General features: G+C 38.9%; 1 protein-coding gene across 9 annotated transcripts in view; it reads right to left on the bottom strand.

Moving 5' to 3' along the window:
• The window catches only part of LOC105486794 (kizuna centrosomal protein), a 131934-nt gene that overhangs the window by 95334 nt on the left and 16686 nt on the right, over positions 1 to 19914 (bottom strand). For 4 of the 9 annotated variants that reach the window (XM_011749852.3, XM_011749845.2, XM_011749843.3 and 1 more), the window contains one exon: positions 16879 to 16968. The exons of the other annotated variants lie outside the window; for them this stretch is intronic. In XM_011749852.3, the coding sequence (XP_011748154.2) occupies positions 16879 to 16968 (90 nt within the window). The remainder of the gene's footprint in view (positions 1 to 16878; positions 16969 to 19914) is intronic. 9 annotated transcript variants of the gene reach the window in all.

Here is a 19914-nt window from a genome sequence, read left to right as displayed (position 1 = left end):
GAAATGAAAGGAGGTCAAACAAAGCATGATTACTGAAATCAGCACCTACCACGTTTTATTAAACTCATGGCTTCCTACATAATGAATGAGCAAAAAGCAGTAAAGTCCATACAATTTAATTTTAATAACAATGATAGTTCACAAAACCAACATAGTAAAGAAAGTAGGCCAGGTGTGGTGGCTTACGCCTGCAATCCCAGCACTTTGGGAGGCTAAGGTGGGCAGATCACCTGAGGTTAGTAGTTCGAGACCAGCCTGGCTGACATGGTAAAACTCTGTCTCTGCTAAAAATACAAAAATTAGCCGGGCATGGTGGCAGGTGCCTGTGATGCCAGCTGTTTGGGAAGCCGAGGCAGGAGAATCACTTGAACCCGGGCAGCAGAGATTGCAGTGAGCTGAGATCATGCCACTGCACTCCAGCCTGGAGACTCCATCTCAAAAAAAAAAAAAGAAAGTACAGAATATATGTTTTTGAAAAAAGAAATACATGCTTTGAAAAGACATCATTAGGAAAGTGAAAACCCACACAATGGGAGAAAATATTATAAATTATGCATTTGATAAGGGTCTAGTATCCAAAATACATAAAGAAGTCATATAACTATGTAATAAAAAGACAAATAGCCCTTAAAAGTGGGAAAAGGATTTAGATAGACATTTCTCCAAAGAAGATATATGAATGGCCAATAAACACATAAAATGATACTATCGTTACTCATTAGGGAAACATAATTCAAAAGCACAGTAAGATATCACTTTACCCACTATGATGGCTGTCTTGGTCTGTTCACGCTGCTGTAACAAAATATCATAAACTAGACAGTGTATAAAATAACAGAAATTTGTTTCTGATAGTTCTGGAGGCTGGGAAGTCCAAGATCGAGGCAGGCGCCAGTAGACTCCGGGTCTGGTAAGGAACTGCTTTCTCTCAGACAGCATCTTTCTGCTGTGTGCTCGCAGGGTGGAAGGGGCAAGCAAATTTCCCCGGCCTCTTTTATAAAGAAACTATTGTGCCCATGAAGGCTCTGCCCCCTTGATTCAATCACTTCCCAAAGTCCTCATCCTCAAAAACCAACACCTTGGGGATTAGAATTTCTTTTTTTTCTTTTTTTTTTTTTTGAGACGGGGTCTCGCTCTGTCCCCCAGGCTGGAGTGCAGTGGCCGGATCTCAGCTCACTGCAAACTCCACCTCCCGGGTTCACGCCATTCTCCTGCCTCAGCCTCCCGAGTAGCTGGGACTACAGGCACTCGCCACCTTGCCCGGCTAGTTTTTTGTATTTTTTTTAGTAGAGACGGGGTTTCACCGTGTTAGCCAGGATGGTCTCGATCTCCTGACCTCGTGATCCACCCGTCTCGGCCTCCCAAAGTGCTGGGATTACAGGCTTGAGCCACCGCACCCGGCCTAGAATTTCAATACATGAATTGTGCCGGGGGCAGGGGGGACACAAATATTCAGCCCATATCAATGGCTATACTAAGAAAGATAGATGTTTTAATTTAGGATATTTAAGATGGAGAGTACCCCTCCAATAATTAGGAGAAATATGAGATAGAAATAAAGACATTATCACTTACAGGTTCTGGAGAGTACACGGCATACCTGGAGGCCAGCACACAAACGTCAGGGAGTGCAGGCAGAGAGAGGAAGAAAAGGGACCCGTGTCCTCACATGGTGGAAGCAGTGGTTTGAGGGGAAGGACACATGAGACAATGTCTTTAATGGGTCCCAGGTGTTATCCAAACAGGTTTCCCAAAGGCAGCATGGGGAGTTTTAACTGGTGAGTTTAAAGCAAGCAGGCATGAGTTTTGGGAGGTTACCCAGTGACTGAGAGGTGGTCACTGTGGCACATGGTCCATGGGGAATGTGAAGGTAAGAAGGGCCTGTCAAGCAGGCTGTATCCAGCTGTCCCATAGGGAAGTGGTCACCAGAGAGCAGTTGTGTAAGGCAGGTATCTGGACCAACCACACTGAGGAACTGGGGAAAAAGGTGGAACTGCCAACTGTGTCGGGGTGACTCAGTCCTGCTTCTGGTATGAGAAGGTTCAACTTAGATTTAAAATGTTTGCTGAGGCAACATAAAATTATAAGAATTCACTACGGCCGGGCGCAGTGGCTCAAGCCTATAATCCCAGCACTTTGGGAGGCCGAGACGGGCGGATCACAAGGTCAGGAGATCGAGACCATCCTGGCCAACACGGTGAAACCCCGTCTCTACTAAAAAAATACAAAAAACTAGCCGGGCAAGATGGCGGGCGCCTGTAGTCCCAGCTACTCGGGAGGCTGAGGCAGGAGAATGGCGTAAACCCCGGAGGCGGAGCTTGCGGTGAGCTGAGATCTGGCCACTGCCGCTCCAGCCTTGGCGACAGAGCGAGACTCCGTCTCGGGGGGAAAAAAAAAAAATTCACTACAACAGGCAATAACAAGTGTTGTCCAGGATGTGGAAAAACTAGAATCATACACTGCTGATGGGAATATAAAACGGTGCAGCCACTTTAGAAGAGTTTGGCAGCTCCTGAAAAAGTTAAACAGAGTTATCATCTGACCAGCAATTCCATATCTAGGCAGAGGTATGGAGAATGTAAACATATGACTACACAAAATCTTGTACAAGGATGTGCACAACAACATTATTTATGATAGCCAAAAGTGGAGATAACTCCAATGGCCAACATTAGATGACTAGATAAAATGTAATACATTCACACAAGAGAATAATTTTCAGCCACGAAAAGAAATAAATTACTGATACCTGTTACATCATGGATGAACTTCGAAAATATCATGCTAAATGAGAAGCCAGTCACAAAAGACCATATACTGTAAGATTTCATTTATAGAAAATGTTCAGAATAGGCAAATTTTTAGAGACAGGAAGTAGTTAACTGTTTGCCCCAGGCTGGGGACTGAATGGCTAGGGTGGGTGATGGGGAGTAGAAGGAATCGGGGGAGGTAAAGAGTGATTGCTAACAGGTATGGGGTTTCTCTTTCAGGAATGAAAATATGCTCACATTGATTGTGATTATGGCTGTACAACTCTTAATAAAAACTATAAAGCTGTCACAAAAAAAGAAAATGAACAAATGAATAAAAAATCCTTAGAAAAGAAATTAAGTTATGCAGCTAATCTGAGATTAGGAAGAGTTCCTGGCCCTGAGGCTGAGGTGGGAGGATTGCTTGAGCCCAGGAACTTGAGACCAGCCTTGGCAACATAGTGAGACTACATCTCTACAAAATAAAAAATTAAAAAAATTTCTTTTAATTAAAAAATATTTGGGCACCTGTAATCCCAGATACTCAGGGAGCTGAGGCAGGAGATTTCGCTTGAACCCAGGAGGCAGAGGTTGCAGTGAGCCGAGCTCCATATATATATATGTATAAAATTAGCTAGGCATGGTGGCACACACCTGTGGTCCCAGCTACTTGGAGACTGAGGCAGGAGAATTGCTTGGGCCCAGGAAGTCAAAGCTGCAGTAAGCTATGATCGCACCACTGCACTCCAGCCTGGGCTACAGAGTGAGGCCATGTCTCAAAAAAAATTAGGAAAAGTACATCTCTCTCATCTCTCCCCATAGAGGGAGGAGGGACAGGAAGATCCAGCAGGATAGAAAAGTATAGAGGAAAAAGGAAGTTCTACCTCCACGATCCTTTAGTACTTTAGCTGTTCTCCCCAGAGAAAGCAACTCTAAGTTTCTTTCAGAAAGGACCTTGATACACTAGTAGGTATGTGCGTAAAGGGTGACATACTTTGCATTACATAATTATAGTTTTTATTATATTCAATTTTAACAGCAGCATATTATCCTATTCTATAGATGTACCATAATTTATGTAAACAGTCTGCTATTGAAGGACATTGGTTTGTTTCCCACCATCTTCCACTCCAAATCATGCTGCAGTGATTATCCCTGAGTGTATGTCTCTCTGCACACAGGCAAGTATATCAGTAGGACACTTTTCTAGAACTGAAATTGCTGGGTCAAGCCTGCCTTATAGAATATTGTCATTTTACCATCCAAAGAGGCCATTATGTCATTTTAAAGAATTTTCCATTATACCATATGGTTTAAATAGCAAAATGATATTAATCAACATTCTGATTCATCAATATGAATAGTATTTGTAATATACTGGTGTCTTCTATTCCTTTTGTAATAAAAAAGCTGATATATGTTATACTGATATAATAAAAACAAATTTTAAAACAGGAAAAATTATCTATTACCACTACTGTAATCTAACAACTACTTTCATTTTTCCTGTTATAAAAAAAACTAGTCGTGTAAATAGATGGCTCTGAGGGATGGGCTACTGTGGAGACTTTAGCAGGGCTAAAAGGGCTGAGGCCTCCGAGTGGCTGTGCAATAGCAGTCATTTGGTGGAGACATGAGGCAAATCAGTGATCAGACTTAGAAGTCTGAGAAGGCTTTAATTTTTCATTTTCAAGACCAGTTTATGAAGTGTTAATGCACCAACACCAGAGCAATGACTAACCCAGTACAGGGAGGACATGGCAGGCCTAAGCACCTTCCTCTTTTGATCTGCTAAAGGCCAAGCCAAAGCACAAAAGAAGGCACATTGCAGATATGAGAAAGACACCTGAGGAGGGCCAAAGGACGTGCCCCTGAGTTACTGCACTCAATTAGTAATTCTCAAATGTCTCCGACCCCCTAAGAGAGGCAAAACTGAACAACGAATCCAGAGCCAAGAAGTGGAGAGAAACAGCAATCAGATTGGTAATCTGCAGAGTCAGGAAAGTAGCAGGGAACCATGATGTACTTACAGTAAATGCTTCAGAACTACAGAAAGTGAAAATAAGGACCTAATTCAAGAGACAACACTGTTAGCAGAGGTTTATCTCCCAAAAAGAGGAGCATTTGTCACTTTCTGTGATAGCAAGTAGTTATGAACTGTTTTGCAATTTTGCCAAGCATTGCCAGACTTCTTGGGATACGGAAATCTGGATCCTCAATAAACTCTAGTAATATACTAATAAATAAGTACATGGCATGTTAGTGGCCTGTAACAAATTAGGAGTTAAAAAAAAGTGGCCCTTAATTATGTGTAAAAATAAAAGTCTGTGGACGATGCATCATTCATCCAAGGGCCCAAAAAAGGCAACACGTACTTGAGGATCTGCTTCAACTCAATAGGAAGGTTGTCTTCCTGCGCTATTTCTAGTTGTTGCCAGTATTATTCATAGGGAGCAGTAACTTTTTATTTTGACATAATTTAAACAATATTTTTTATTTATAGAGATGCGGTCTATGTTGCCCAGGGTGGACTCGAACTCCTGGGCTCAAGTGATCCTCCTGCCTCGGTCTCCCAAGTAGCTGGGCCTGCAGGTGTGCATCAACACGCGTGACTTTATTTTGATATAATCTTACACCTACAGAAACATTGCAAAAATAATACAAAACATTCCCCTAACAGTGTTTAGCCAGATTTACCAAATGTTTACATTTTATCCCATTTATCATTTTCTCTCCTTCTACATATATGTGTTTGTCTCTGCATGTGTGTATACTTAAATATAAGCATACGATTTTTTTCTGAATCATTTGAGGGTAAGTTGGGACACCCTGCCTATTTACCACTAAGCACTTCAGTGAGCATTTCCAAAAGCACAGGGACACGCTCGTTCTTGAGCAAAGTTCATGATCAGAATCAGAAAATTTAACATTGATATAATCTTGTTTTCTATTCCACAACCCATAATCCAATTTTGTCAATTGGGCCAATAATAAGCCAGTAACAAAGTCATTTATTATTATCATCATCAAGTATTATATACTATACGTAATTGTTTCTGCTATACTTTTATACAACTGGCAGCACAGTAGGCTTGTTGACACCAGCATCACCACAAACATGTCAGAAATGCATTACACTACGATGTTAAGTTACAGGCAATAGGAATTTTTTCGGCTCCATTATAACCCTATGTCTAAGACTGACAACAATGTAATACCATTCTATAAACATTAAATTTTTAAAAATTTAAATTATAACAATCCTGGATTGGGTCCTGGAACAACAAAAAAAGAAGACATTAATGGAAAAATTGGTAATATCTGAATCCAGTCTAGAGCTTAGTTAATAGTAACGCATCTGTGTTGGTTTCCTAGATTTGACAAGTGTAGCATGGTAATGTAAGATGGTAACAATGGTGGCAACTAGGTGAGGGATCCAACGGAACACTTTGTACTATCTCTGCAACTTTTCTGCAACTCTAAAATTACTGTAAAATAAAGACGATTTTTAAAAAATTATAACCCCCCCCCCCCCCAGTACTGAGGAAGGTTAGGTGAAATAGAAGCTCTCACATTGTTGGTGGCTGAATAAATGGGCAGAATCCTCTTAGGGAAGAATCTGGCATCAAGAGTCCTAACCATGCTTGTTGCTTTGATTCAGTAATTCTATATGGAAATAGAGCTAAATAGGAAATAAAGCTAATAGAAAAAAACAGCTATGTGGACAAACAAGTTCACTTAAAGCATTATTTAAAATCATAAAAAGTTGGAAGCAACCTGTATGACTATAAAATAGGGAAAGGTCACGAAGTCATATAAATGAGGCAAATAAAGACTATGTCATAGCAAAAATACTTACACTTTAAAAATTACATACTCAGTCTGCTTATACCTATATAAAATAAATCTAAACACAGGAAAAAGATATTTACCAAAACATGTTTATATGGAATTATGTCAAGAATATTAACATTACTATTCTCTTTTCTTTTTTTTGGTTTAATAAATTCAACTTGATTTAAACTTTTGAAAACCATTTTACTGAGATATAATTCACATACCATAAAACTTATCCTTTTAAAAGCATACAATTCAGTGGGCTTTTAGTATATTCACAGAGTTGTGCGACCACCACCACAATCAATTTTGGAACATTTTTTCATCACTCTAACAAGAAGCCCCATACCTTTTTGTACCTCCCCACCCTCCCCAGTCAGTTCCCAGCCCTAAGCAGCCACTAATCTACTTTCTGTTTGTAAAAATCTGCTTATTCTGCACATTTTATTAATATTTAAGTGGAATCATATAGTATGTTGTCTTTTTTGATTGGTTTCTTTCACTTAGCACAATGTTTTCTAGGTTTATCCATTCTGTGGCATTTATCAGTATTTTATTCCTTTTCATGGCTGAATAATATTGTGTTTTAAGGATATACTGTATTTTGTTTATCCATTCATCAGATGAGAACATGTAAATTGTGTCCACTTTTGGACTACTATGAATAACGCTGCTATAAACTTTTGTCCACGTTTTGTGTCCAATCTTGTACACAGCAAGCTGCTATGCTTGAATGCTATGCTATGAATGAAACTGTTGCTTCGTATGGTAACTATATGTTTAACTTTTTCAGGAACTGCTGAACTGTTTTCCAAAGTGTTTGCACCATTTTACATTTCCACCAGCAATTACATAAACTTTAATAACAAAAAATGAGAAACTTGCAAAAATTAATTGCTGCTCCCTATAAGGCAATGCTGCATCTGAACTAACTCAATACTTGCAAAGTAAAATACTGGCTCCAGTAAAATGCAAGCTGAGCTTCTGTAGGCTTGCAGGTTTCCCATTTGCTGAGATCAGGCTCTAAGACAGGTGTCTCTTTTCTTTTTTAAAAGTCTGTCATTTTATTAGCTTAGCAACAGGAAACAGAGTACTCTTTAATCCTAAATTATGAACATTACTATGTGTCTTCTCAAAGCAGTTTCTGAGCCAGGGAAGCCAAAAAGAGAATGCCATGTTTCACATTATTGTTGACAGAGGAATAATATTAGGAATTCCAAAGTTTTTGAGAGACAGTTGTTATTGCCAAAAGCAGCAGCAGGTTATCAGTATTTAAGGATCTGACACAATGACCAACTTTTCCACACCTTCCTATTGCTTTGTGTAGGTGAGTGCTAGAGATAAATCTATAATCCAATATTTTAGTTCAGATCTTCTTTTCTGTCACAGTTATTCATCTGCAGTCTTAAAAAATGTTGGGAGTTGTGGGAAGCAATAGCAAAGCAAATGAACATGACCAAAAATATTTATTAGTGAACAGAAGATAACTTAAAAATCAGGAATTCATCTTTACTAGGAGAAAGAAGAGGAGTGAACATAAGAAGATATCAACAAGTTTAGAATTGTAATGATGTATTAATCATTATGAACTACAGTATTTAAAGGCAGATCTTAACCACTAATATACTTTGAAAAAAAATGTTATACTTCATGTTTTGCAAAATGCTAAGGAAATCTTTATTTTTTCTTCTTCTTATTATCTTCACAGACAAGGGAATAAGAAGCAGCAAGTTAAATGCAGAATGGAAATGAAGCTGTTAAATTTTCAGCTTTTCACATGGTACAATTATTGTTTTTAATTTCTACGTAAGCAAGTTCTTAAGTCACATTGAGAATATTTTTTAAAATCCATTAACAATAATTTACATGCAACAATCCTGAAGAAATTATTTTATATGATTGTTATTATAAAATTATTATACATATTTTACATGATACACATATCACACACTGAATTGTGTCCAATTCATATGTTGAAGCCCCAATCCCCAATGTGGCTTAAAGGACAGGGCCTTAAAGGAGGTAACAAAGGTTAAATTGGGTCATAATGGTGGAACCTTAATCCAATAGAATTGGTGTCCTTATAAGAAGAGGAACAGATACCAATGATCTCTCCGTTCATGCACACAGAGAAAAGGGCACATGAGGACACAGTGAGAAGGCCCCTTCTATGACTCAAGGAGAAAGGCCTCATCAGAAAGCAACCCTGCTGGCACCTTGATCTTGGACTTCCAGCCTCCAGAACTTCAAAAGATACATTTCTGTTGTTTAAGCCACCCAGTTTGTGGAATTTTGTTATGGCAGTCCTAGCAAACTAATACATTATGCCATTGTGATTTTTAAACCTTCTTCTTACATGTTGCCACCATGATAAATGTAGTCACCACCAAAATTGCACAACTTAGGCCACCAAGAGACATCTCTGGCCATGAAATTCAACAGTTATTGGAACTATCTAAACTTTAAGATGTATCTGTTAAATTAGGCTTTAATGGTGTATTCTGTAAATTATCTTACACAAAATCAATCTGAGTTGTCACCATCAAGTGGTATTATCTCCTATTTCTTCAATTCATAGGTAGTCTCCCTACCTCCACACCAACCTCTTCACTCTCTTAAATAAGTGGCAAGAATCCAGGATCAAAGGCTACCCTAATGGAAAACAACAATGGTGCTGATGGCGGTGATGGTGGCATCAAGAGCAGTGAACATTTATCAAGCATGTACGAGGTGACAAGCAGGAGCTAAGAGATTTATATTATCAAAACCACCATTATTATTAGCCCTACTCTTATGGGACTTAGCCAGGTTAAGCAACTTGTCCATGTTCACAGAGCCAGGATTCAAACCCAGATACCAGGACTCCAATGCAAACCTTTTATGCTACAATATTCAAAACTGAGTCAGTCAAACTCAAATTGCATTACTAAACCACAGCTTTTTAAAACAAACATAAAAATCCCTAATAATGAATCTGAAGCCTGTGCCTAATTTCTAACCTTGAATAACTCAAAATCTGATCTCACTAAAATAGACCCTGAATAGAACTTGTATATGATAAATAAAACCTAGTGTATGTGGGGTAAATGGAATAGTAAGAGAAAAGCAAGTATGAGCTTCAAGAGAAATTCGGCATTCCAAAAGAGTGCCAGCAGGTAACTTTCACAAAACGAACAGAACACCCAAGAACCACTCTTCCAACATCCGTAGCTCTAAGCAACTGTCTTGGTCAAAGTAATAAAGTTAAGTTACAGTTTTCAAGTAACACTTCCTAAGAGGCTTAATAAGTACCTAAAAATGTCAAGGTAACAGCCCTTTCTTTTTATAATACAATTCAATATCCCCTGTATATACCCCACCATCCCCAAATAGGGTAACTCAGGATAAAACTCTCTTAGAGATCCCCATTCACAAAAGAACTATGCAGAACTACATCAGAGGGATAGAAAGGCGCCTCCACTTTCCATAATTCTGAGGGATTTGAGTAAGGATGTAAGCAATTAACACTCCCCCACAATTAATAGAACAATCTCAACCACAAGCAGGCTCCTTCTTCCTAAAATGAACCAACCACCTACTCATCCCTTCTTCATAGGTTTAATTTTAAAAATTGTATTACAATTATTAAATTATAGAAAGGAGACACAAGGCAAAGGGATGTAAAGAACAAGTGACTTATTTTCCCCACCTCATTGCCTCTCTCTCCCCTCTACGAGGTGACTGAAGCCAATCAGTTAGGATGCCTATTCACACCTTCCTTCAAGCCCAGGACAACTAATTGCTTGATGGTAAGGTTTGGCCACTTGTACAAAGTGAGAGCGTGTTGTAAGCAACTCACCGCAACCTGCTTTTCTCTCTTAGTAATATTCCTTGGACACTGCCCAGATCATGAGGAATGCACTGGACTCTGGGCGCCACATGCAGAGCACTTGATCATGAGGGTGCTCTCTCTCCCTAGCTCAGCCTCTCCTCTGCAGCTGCTCATTCAGGCTGCTTCCATATTTCTGCTACTACAAATAATGCTGCAACATACAGACTATATTTTTGCCATTTTTTAAAGATTTTCTTTCTAGGGGACAGATAACCAAATGTGGGACTTCTGGGACAGAGCATATGTGTGTATTCATCATGACTGTTATCACCAGATTTTTTCCAAGAAAGTTCTAGGCACTAACTTTTTTTTTCAGACTGCAAGAAGTATATCTTTTTCTAATAATACAGTATTTCATGGACGATAAGTATATGAATTTGGAAAGTCTTCTAAAGAACAAGAAATCAATACTCATTCTCCTGTGGAGCTTCTATAAACCTTTTTCCACTATCAAAAGGAGAAAAGAAACAGTGTTTCCCCACAAAATTTATCCTCTTCTTGTTAAATTGACTTATGTTTCTTTTCCCCTTCTCATCCACTTTTTTTCTTTTTCCCCTCATTCCACTACAGGATAGGCACCTGTGTCTGTGAATATAATTTTCTCATTTGTTAGAGCCTCTGTCACATAATACACTTGCCACAGAATCCTGCCACAGAGAAGAGCAAAGGAAGATAGCTGGCTAGCCAAATGTCTCCACAAAAGGTAAGTTTTAAAAATACTGTTTTTCTTTCCTTCTTGACTATGAGAGAGTAGCTAATCCCTTAAAAAAAAAGGCCCTCTCCCATCATTTTCCTAAGTAAATCCTTTCTCCCAGTAACTGAAAAGCAGACTGATGTATTTATGAAGACTCCAGACCACTCTCCCACTTACTAGCTATATGACTGAGAAATTAAGTTACTTAATTTATTTGAGCTCCCATTTCCTAATCTGTAAAATGGGTATTAAAATAGTTTTTATTTTGTAAGGTTGCTGTAACCAATGTGTATTTCTATATGCCTATATATATAAAGTCCTTAGAACAGTGCCTGAAAGACCTATGGGGGAGCTGTCCATCAGAGCCACATTCCCCACTAGGTCCTTGAAAGGCACCCCCAAAAGCAGGAGTGCAGAGTCCAAATGTCATCTGCCCTCGAACACCACATGAAACGGGGAGTACCCTTCACTCAGAGAGCAGCTCTCCCCTCTTCCTCCTTTCAGGTGAGCAGGCCATCATCACTCACCAGGTGCAGGGTGCTGTGGGGTGGTGCGGCAGGGAAGAAGGGGCCAGGCCCCGCCATGTGGAAGCTTACTGTTGAGTGAGCTGGGAGAGAAGAGCATGTTCTACCCTCTCCTGAAAAAAACGTCTGCAGGTCTGCAGATGTAGTTTTAGGGCCAGGACTTGAAATACAATTTGTGTAATTCGAGTTAACTTCTAACTGTTTTCCGAATACAAACACATATAAATAAGAAATCAATATAAAAAGGTCCAGCTGAACACAGAGAGACTACTTTTTGACTTGTCATGGTTCTGTCTAAATCAAGTACAGTCAAAACTTTGAGAATGGCAGAACTGAGGGCCACGTTCCCCGTGAAGGCAACTGCTCAGAGCTCCCATTTAGGGAGATTTTTGTGTTGTTTATAGTTGAGCAGTGATTCACGGGGGCTGCTGGTGAAGGCAGCACTGTGGGCTAGTAAGGATAAGAAATCGGGCTTACACAGAGAATTCTAAGGAATAACCTCTACCTCCTCCACCCACTGTTAGCAGGTGTGAGAGGTGTGAGAGAGCGGGCCCATATCCCTGGGCCCTCACCATCCCAGTACCTGCCCAGTGTCCTCCTGTAAGCACCTGTGCCTCTTGGCCCGAGCGTTTCTCTCAGCTGCTGTGTAGCACCAGAAGAGGAGCCAGGCGCAGCACTCTGGCAGTGGCAGACCTGGAGGGGAAACACCTCCCTTTCCTACTCTGCGAATGGGATATCCCCGAGGCATGCCCTATACAGTCATCCAAAGTTCCCCAGTGGGACTGAGCGCCAGGTGCTCTGAGTGATAACCCACTCAATCACACACTCTTACAGCCCACTTTCCCTTCCCCCTGCCATCTTCCCCTCTTTTCTATCTGTGCTTCCTGGGACCACCTCCCAAATGAACTACTTACACTCAAATCCTTGTGTTAGGGTCCTTCCCAGAGTATTCCAATTCAAGTCACTTGCTCTTTCATTAGAGACACTTCAGTATAGTTTTAGGATTCCTTTTCCCCCTTGCTGCAATATTTATTTCAATAAAGTTTCCCCTACACAAGGTATCTATCTGGTCCCTTTACTCCTTGGAGATGAGCCAGGTCCTACAGTGGCTGCCTTGGTCTCATGAATGGTGCTCAGATCCTGGGAACAGCATTCTATCTCATCTGGAATGGAAGAACCCTTTCCATCATCTCATACTGGAGTGTTGTCTTCTCTGTCACGTGCCTCTCCTGCAGTGGCACTACTCCTGGGAGTACCTCGGACACATGCTCAGATCCGTAGCTAAAGCCACTGCAGAGCTCATCCCTGCATACCAGGCACACAGCCACCTCCTGTGGCTGTGCAGGCTTTCTCCCTTCAAGTTCTTCTTCAGTTGAGCTGTAACGCATTTCTTCTGCCCAACAAAGCCAACAGAAACGGATGCTTCTTTTATTGCAAACATGGGCAGTTTAGGGGGCAGGTCCTCTGCTTGCCATGGCTCACCTGATTCAGCTCAAATACTACAGCACCAAGGAAGACCATTTCTTCCCTCAAGTCTAGGTAAAAATGTAGTACTTAAAGTTTTAATTTCACCAGGAATTTCTCCAACTTTTGAAGAGCTACCCATACTACCTTTTACCCATACTGCCTTAGAGGGCATTGTTGCAAGGTGGTTAATAGCACGGACGCTGAAGTCCAATGGTCTGGGTTTGAATATTGCCTCTGCCTGATTGTGTAGTTTTTGACGAGTTAACTAACTTTTCTGAGCATTACTATAAAATGGGGGCAACAATATCCTCTACTTCCAGGGTTGCTGAGAATATACATATAAAGTGTTAATACAGCACCTGGCAAAGTAAAAGTGCGGTGATTATTACCCATTGTTACTACCAGTATTAAAAAGTGGGAATAACACCTTTGTAACCATTCTCCACCTGATCCTTGCAGAGAGGGTGACCACAGGGGAAGTGACGCTCCTCCACAAACCTTCAGCTCTGTGATGAAATTCCCTGATCCTCCACACCTATCCAGGCCTGATAGAGTATAATCAGTTTGCTTCTACTTCTAGTAGAATATATTTCACAGACTAATAGTTCAAAGAAACCACACAACCCCCATCCCCAAATGTATACTCTCATTCAAAAATGCCATCTCAATCTTTCTTGAGGACATACATTTTTATGTGTTTTTATGTATATTTTCTAGTCACTGTTCTTCAACCAGAAGAACATGCCTAGAAACAGAGTTTGCCCCCAAAATAAAAAATAACTATATATATATAGTTATATATATATAATATATATATATAATAGAGGTGAAGAACTATTATAGTAAAATTTGTGAGGATTTGAGTGGGGCTTGAAATGTGCCTTTTTGGTAAGACACATTTTTGTAAGCTAAGTAAATTCATAGTGGAAACAAGCATGGCAGATGAATAGACTATTAACCCTTCTAAGTGATGTATGATTCTAAAGAGCAGCCACTGGATGCAAGCAAACAATAGATGTCCTACACTAAAACTGAGCCAGGGTTTTACATTTATAAAATGGACACACACCACTTGATGACTTTTCTTGGCATCCACGTTACCGCCTATGGTTGAAAGCTGTACAGCCACTTAAAAAATATCTTTTTATAATTCAGAATGATCACCAATTTGATCGATCCTCTCCCCTTTATTAGTGTTTTCCACCTCAATGGCCATCCCCAATACAGGCCCTCCATTCTGTTAATTCTTCCTGTCTGAATGGAGCCTCATTTCCTCAGCTCCATATACTCCTCCCCAGGCTCATCCTGCACAGCACTGCCAGCCTCATCTTCCCGCAGCTGCACACATGGGATGTGACCGCTCTGCTCACAAGTCCTTCCTTCATTGGCCCCAACACACACAACACACACACACACACACACACACACACACACACACACACACACAAATTCGAAGAGGAAATCTCAGTTCTTAGCCTGGTACCATAGTTTCAGGCACCAAATCCCACAAGGTAGCTTTCCAGGCTCATTTTCTGCCACTGACTGGCATCCTGCCCATCCTTCTATGCCAGCTCACACACCACCTCCTCCACCAGGCCTGGGGTTACTCAATTCATGGGAAGCAGGACCTTCTTTCTTCTCACTGCTCATGCTTGTCCCATGTGACTGGCACTTTATCACACACTATTCTGTGCCTTAGAAAGAACATTGCTTTGTGAGAAGCACTTTGAAGGTAAGAAAATTGCGGCATTTATAGAGTGGCCTACTGTGGCTTCTCAAACAGAATATATGCCTAACAACTACTTACTGATTCAACCAGTGACTGTACTATGCTTCGAAAGGCCCTGGGCCAATGACCAAGACCAATTCATACGACTGCCCAAAGACGACGAGCTTGGATTTCCACTAAACAATAAGACATAACTCATATGATAAGGAATTGTTCAGGAATTATAGAAGGAGTCACTAAAACATGATTTCGCTGAAATGCATTTACCTTTTAATTGGTTGAACATCAGTGGAAAATTAGAAAAGGCAAAATATAAATTTCTCAAAATGTTACCTAATTGATTCTTATACAGCCAATAGTCAAAGCTTTTAAGGAAATGACATCTTTCCATATAAATGAAAAGACTTCTAATTATTATATGTAAGATTTTAAGGGGTTGTCAACTGTATGTCTCTTGCCCTAATTTTAAATATGTCCTAAAAGGAGACTCCATAACTATATGCAAGGTAAAGAATCAGTGGGTAAGAAAAAAAAAGCTTCCGTTTTCCTGAAGTACCACTGACACTGCTGTGCTAAGAATATGTCTATCAAGAACGGCACAGAAAGAACTAACTGGCTTCTAGATTAAAACACATCAATTATTTCATGACTGAATGTCAAACAGAAAAACTGCTTGAATGCTTTAAAAGTCTATCACATCATACCACATTTGGCCTACACCGAATGGCATATTCATCATTTATCATTAAAGGCCTTTTTATATAGGTCAAGGTTGCTAGGGCTTGGTGTTTTGTATCTTACAGTTTAAAGAATGCTCTAAATTCTAGGGGTTTTTTTTAACTTTTTAATCTATGAGGAAGGAAAACGAAAACTTCCTATAAACTCAGATTAATGCCTGCTAATGCACGGAAGAAAGAAAAACTAAAACCTTCCTCCTACTATAAAAACAAAATAGTGTGGCCTCTGTTTCTTTTCTGATAAGAGTCTTAAATACCAAACAGTTAACTGCATAATAACATTTACTGGCAGCCAGGCAGCCTGCTTAGCAGATATATAAAGCAGGTAAAAGGAGAAAAAGTTAATTTCTTGGCTGAATGATTCCATCGGTAGCTATAGGGCAAACCTGAAAGTCTTTTAGTAAAGTAGCAGTTGATTCTTCTATCAATCTGTAGCACACATACTCTTCCAAGGAAAGCATTAAATATGAAAATCATATCCCGTTATCATCTGTTTCCAGCTTTCAGCCCAGTAAGCTTTTCTTAATGAATGCTGCAGCCTAAGGAACAAGCACGCTGGTGGCTTTTCTGAATAATGGAGTGATGCTACCATTTTTGCTTATTACAATATCGACTGGCTGAGGGGGTTTCACACATAGTCACAAGTGACTACTCTTGCCAGCATGCTCCAAGTTATTACAAGATGTTTTTAGACATTTCATCTAAAAGAGCTTTACTGCTTTTAGTGAAGAAAACATCTATGGTCTTGAACAGAATCATTTATATGGAGATAGGCGGGAGGATTAGAAGCCTGCATTACAGCAGATACATAGCAGAATTTATTTAAGTATTCCTTGCCGATCTTTTTGTCTATTGCTTAGATATGCAATCTGTTCTTTCCACTTTTTCTGTGCAAAGGTTAAAATGTACAGAATTATATATATTCACACAAATAAAAGAATCAAAATGCCATATTTTGTTTACTTTTCATTTAAAACACTTCTCAAACTAAGAAAAGAGCAGCTACAAGGCATGATTTAGAAAAATAATTTTACCTACTGACAACATTGAGGTTTTCTTTAGAGTCTATCCTTTCTTCCCAAAGTAACTCCCTTTCAGCAAACTTAATTAGACATTAAAGCAATATTCTGTAAGCAAAAATCTTTAATCACCTAAGGTTTAATCAAATGGATCTTTCTAATAAGATGATTTTATTTAAAACAATATCTTAAAATATAAACACTCCAGAACTCCTCTGTTAACAGAAAGGTTATCAGTTTAGTTTATTACCTTTTCTCTGTCTTCATCTTTCAGTTCACCTTTTAGTCCCAGACTATCTTTTGAGAGTAGCATCTTCTTAATTTGAGTCTCATATTCAAGCTAAATATAAACAAAGTTTGATTTTGTGATAAATATTTTTACAACTAGCACCTGTCTGTATACTGCAGTCTTTACAACATACAGGGAACACTGAAGTAGAAAGTAAAAGCTGATGTTGCCACGAAATTCACCTTATCTTAGAAAATGACCAATTTTGCAAATAACACATATCGAAAGTTGAATTTTACAAAATGCCGCAATTTTTAAATAAAATAAGATTTGATGGATTTTTTACTTTCATCAACTTAGCGAATAAAATCTTTATATATATATACACACACACACACATATATGTATACAGTTTGATACTTTATCACAAAAATTCAATTCCTTTATTATGAAAGTAACACATTAGACAGTGTTTCCTTTTAGAAGTTTTGCCCCAAACAAAAGAAAAAAAAAATCAATCCTACTGATTTCTTATCTGTATGATATCTACAAAATATCATGATTCTGATCGTCACAGCAATTGAGTATACTTGCTAGATCATCAACTTAAAACAAATTCCATTTTCTATGAATAAAAATATACTGCAGACATCAATGATCAGAATCCAGTTTGCTCTGGCACTAATAACTACATAAAGATGTCTGCATCATTACCACACTATAATTGGTGAAAGTGATTCAATCTTAAAATGACTTTTTCTTAAAAGCAAGGCATAAAAAAGCACTTTGATTCAGTATGCTAGTAATTAAAGCCTTAAAAAAGTCATGGATTGTGGTCCATCACAGATAAGTATCAGAACATTTTCTAAATTAGGCAGGTATGCACTGTAATTAGAAACACACCTATGAGATGATGAAATTGAAAGCTGTTTCCTTAGTTCTCTGATTGAACATAAAATAGGCCCAAGCTTTGTTCTGACACACAAAAAACGAATGGGCACTAATAACCAAACTGATTTGTTTCTCTCAAAATATTCTGAAAGGTATTATTAATATATGCTGTCTCATTGTTAGTAACAGTTAGGTATGGATTTTTTTTAACCAGCAGAGTACTATTAATATGATAGATGGCAGTAATTCTCTAAATAGATACCCAATTAAATGAAAATTCTATAAGGTCAGTACAAATGATAAAATAATAAACTAAGAATAGATAAAGCAATAACGAAGATACAATTTACGTCTCTCTGTTCCATATCTATTCCTTTGAACTTGGAGGTGTTTACATTTTAACCACAAGAGCTTTAAACAGATATCCCTTACAGATTCCAAGGGACAGTATCTCAAAAAAGAAATGGGGGATGAATTACAATACAAACATACAATTACAGGTTAAACAAAAATTCTTTTTTCCTGTGACTACAAATGTTTTCTTATGCTCTTTGAGATCAATGAGCATTGTACCTGATTTCCTCATTATAGGATCATTTCAGAGCCATACCTTCCAAAGACAGAGCACTTTCTCAAAGAAATATGAGAGTTTTATTCAATTCATTTTGCTGAAGGAAAAAGGAAGTGATAACTGCATAAAGTCTTCCTAAAGAACAGAAAGAAGTATCTTTAAGAGCCCAATTTAGATTGCTCTCAATGCAACTGAAAAAGTCACTAAACTGTAGATACTCTTTTTCTAAACAATGCAAATAGAAATGGCACAATGAAGTTGCAGAGATACAATGATAAATTAATGATTGATACAGACTGTAAGCCTGCATCCCCTAGGACCATGGATTTCCATCAAAAAATGCTTTGTTCTTTTTTTTCTTTTTTTCCTTTTTATTTTTCTATACAACACCTGGTTATTATCCATGTCCTGAACACTGGAAAGCAGGAGTTTTCCACAGTGCTCTCCAGAGCCTACTTATGCACCAGTAACATCTCCTGGTCTGGAGGCCCTCTAGGGATAAATAATTCCCTTATCTTCCCAGCCCCAACCCGAGAAAACTGTTTTAATAAACCCAAGAGCACTGAGTTAATCCATCAGGTAACTTGTTCTGTCTGTCACCGTATTGCTTCACAGCATTGGCTTGATGCTGCCCACCTAAACTTAGTAGGACCTTCCCATTTACTTCCTCACTATGCACAAGTAATTTATTTCAGTGGAATTAATGAAATCTGTTAACAATGACTGGGGGTTGATGGAGGTTCTCGCAGAAGTTTCTGGTCTCTGGGATTTCTCTCCAAGCTCACAAACGTTTTCCATTACGTTACTTTCTGTATTTTCACTTCCGTCAGTTTCCCTTCAATCACTTTACTGTTTGCCTGAGAGTGTCACTACTACCTTTTTTTTGCCACAGACTTCCTTTTTCATTGTTTTTCAGGGTTGCTCAGCTAATTCTCAAGTTACAGAATAAGTGAATAATTGAACTGAATTGACATTTAAAATCTGCTGGCCATGTCTCCTCATATCAGAGTTGAGGAAATGGGTACAGAGAGTTACATAATGGACTGATTTTATCCTCAGGTCAGTACGAGAGACGCGACTAAGATTCACAGTCTTTTGTTTTCTCTTCTCCTATTTTTTTCCAGTATCTGTGCTTCCTCTTAGATCGTGAACATTTACCAAAGATATGGGGGAACGTTTATTTGTTCAACTAATGTATATTAACAGGCAAGACACTCTGGTTGATAAAAAATGGTATGTGCTACACACTTTGTCCTCCAGGGGCCTGAAGGTTGTGCCCTGCTCACAATGTGTGTCACAATCCTTAGTAGAAATCAAATCAGAGTTCAAAAGATGTGTTCTCAAATATTAGCCCCTTATAAGCATACATAACCTAATGACTGAATTTTCAAGAATAAACACATCTATTTTACTTTACTTTTTTTTTTTTTTTGAGACAAGGTCTTGCTCTGTCACCCAGGCTGGAGTGCAGTGGCATGATCACAGCTCACTGCCCTTCAACCTCCCAGGCTTAATAAATCTTCCTACCTCAGTTCGCCAATAGCTGGGACTAGAGCACATGCCACCACGTCTAGCTAACTTTTTCTATTTTTTTG

This window comes from Macaca nemestrina, chromosome 15 (genome assembly GCF_043159975.1).
Source record: "Macaca nemestrina isolate mMacNem1 chromosome 15, mMacNem.hap1, whole genome shotgun sequence".
Lineage (NCBI taxonomy): Eukaryota > Metazoa > Chordata > Mammalia > Primates > Cercopithecidae > Macaca > Macaca nemestrina.
The sequence above is the reverse complement of the archived record's forward strand: the minus strand, read 5'-3'. Positions and strand labels throughout refer to the sequence as shown.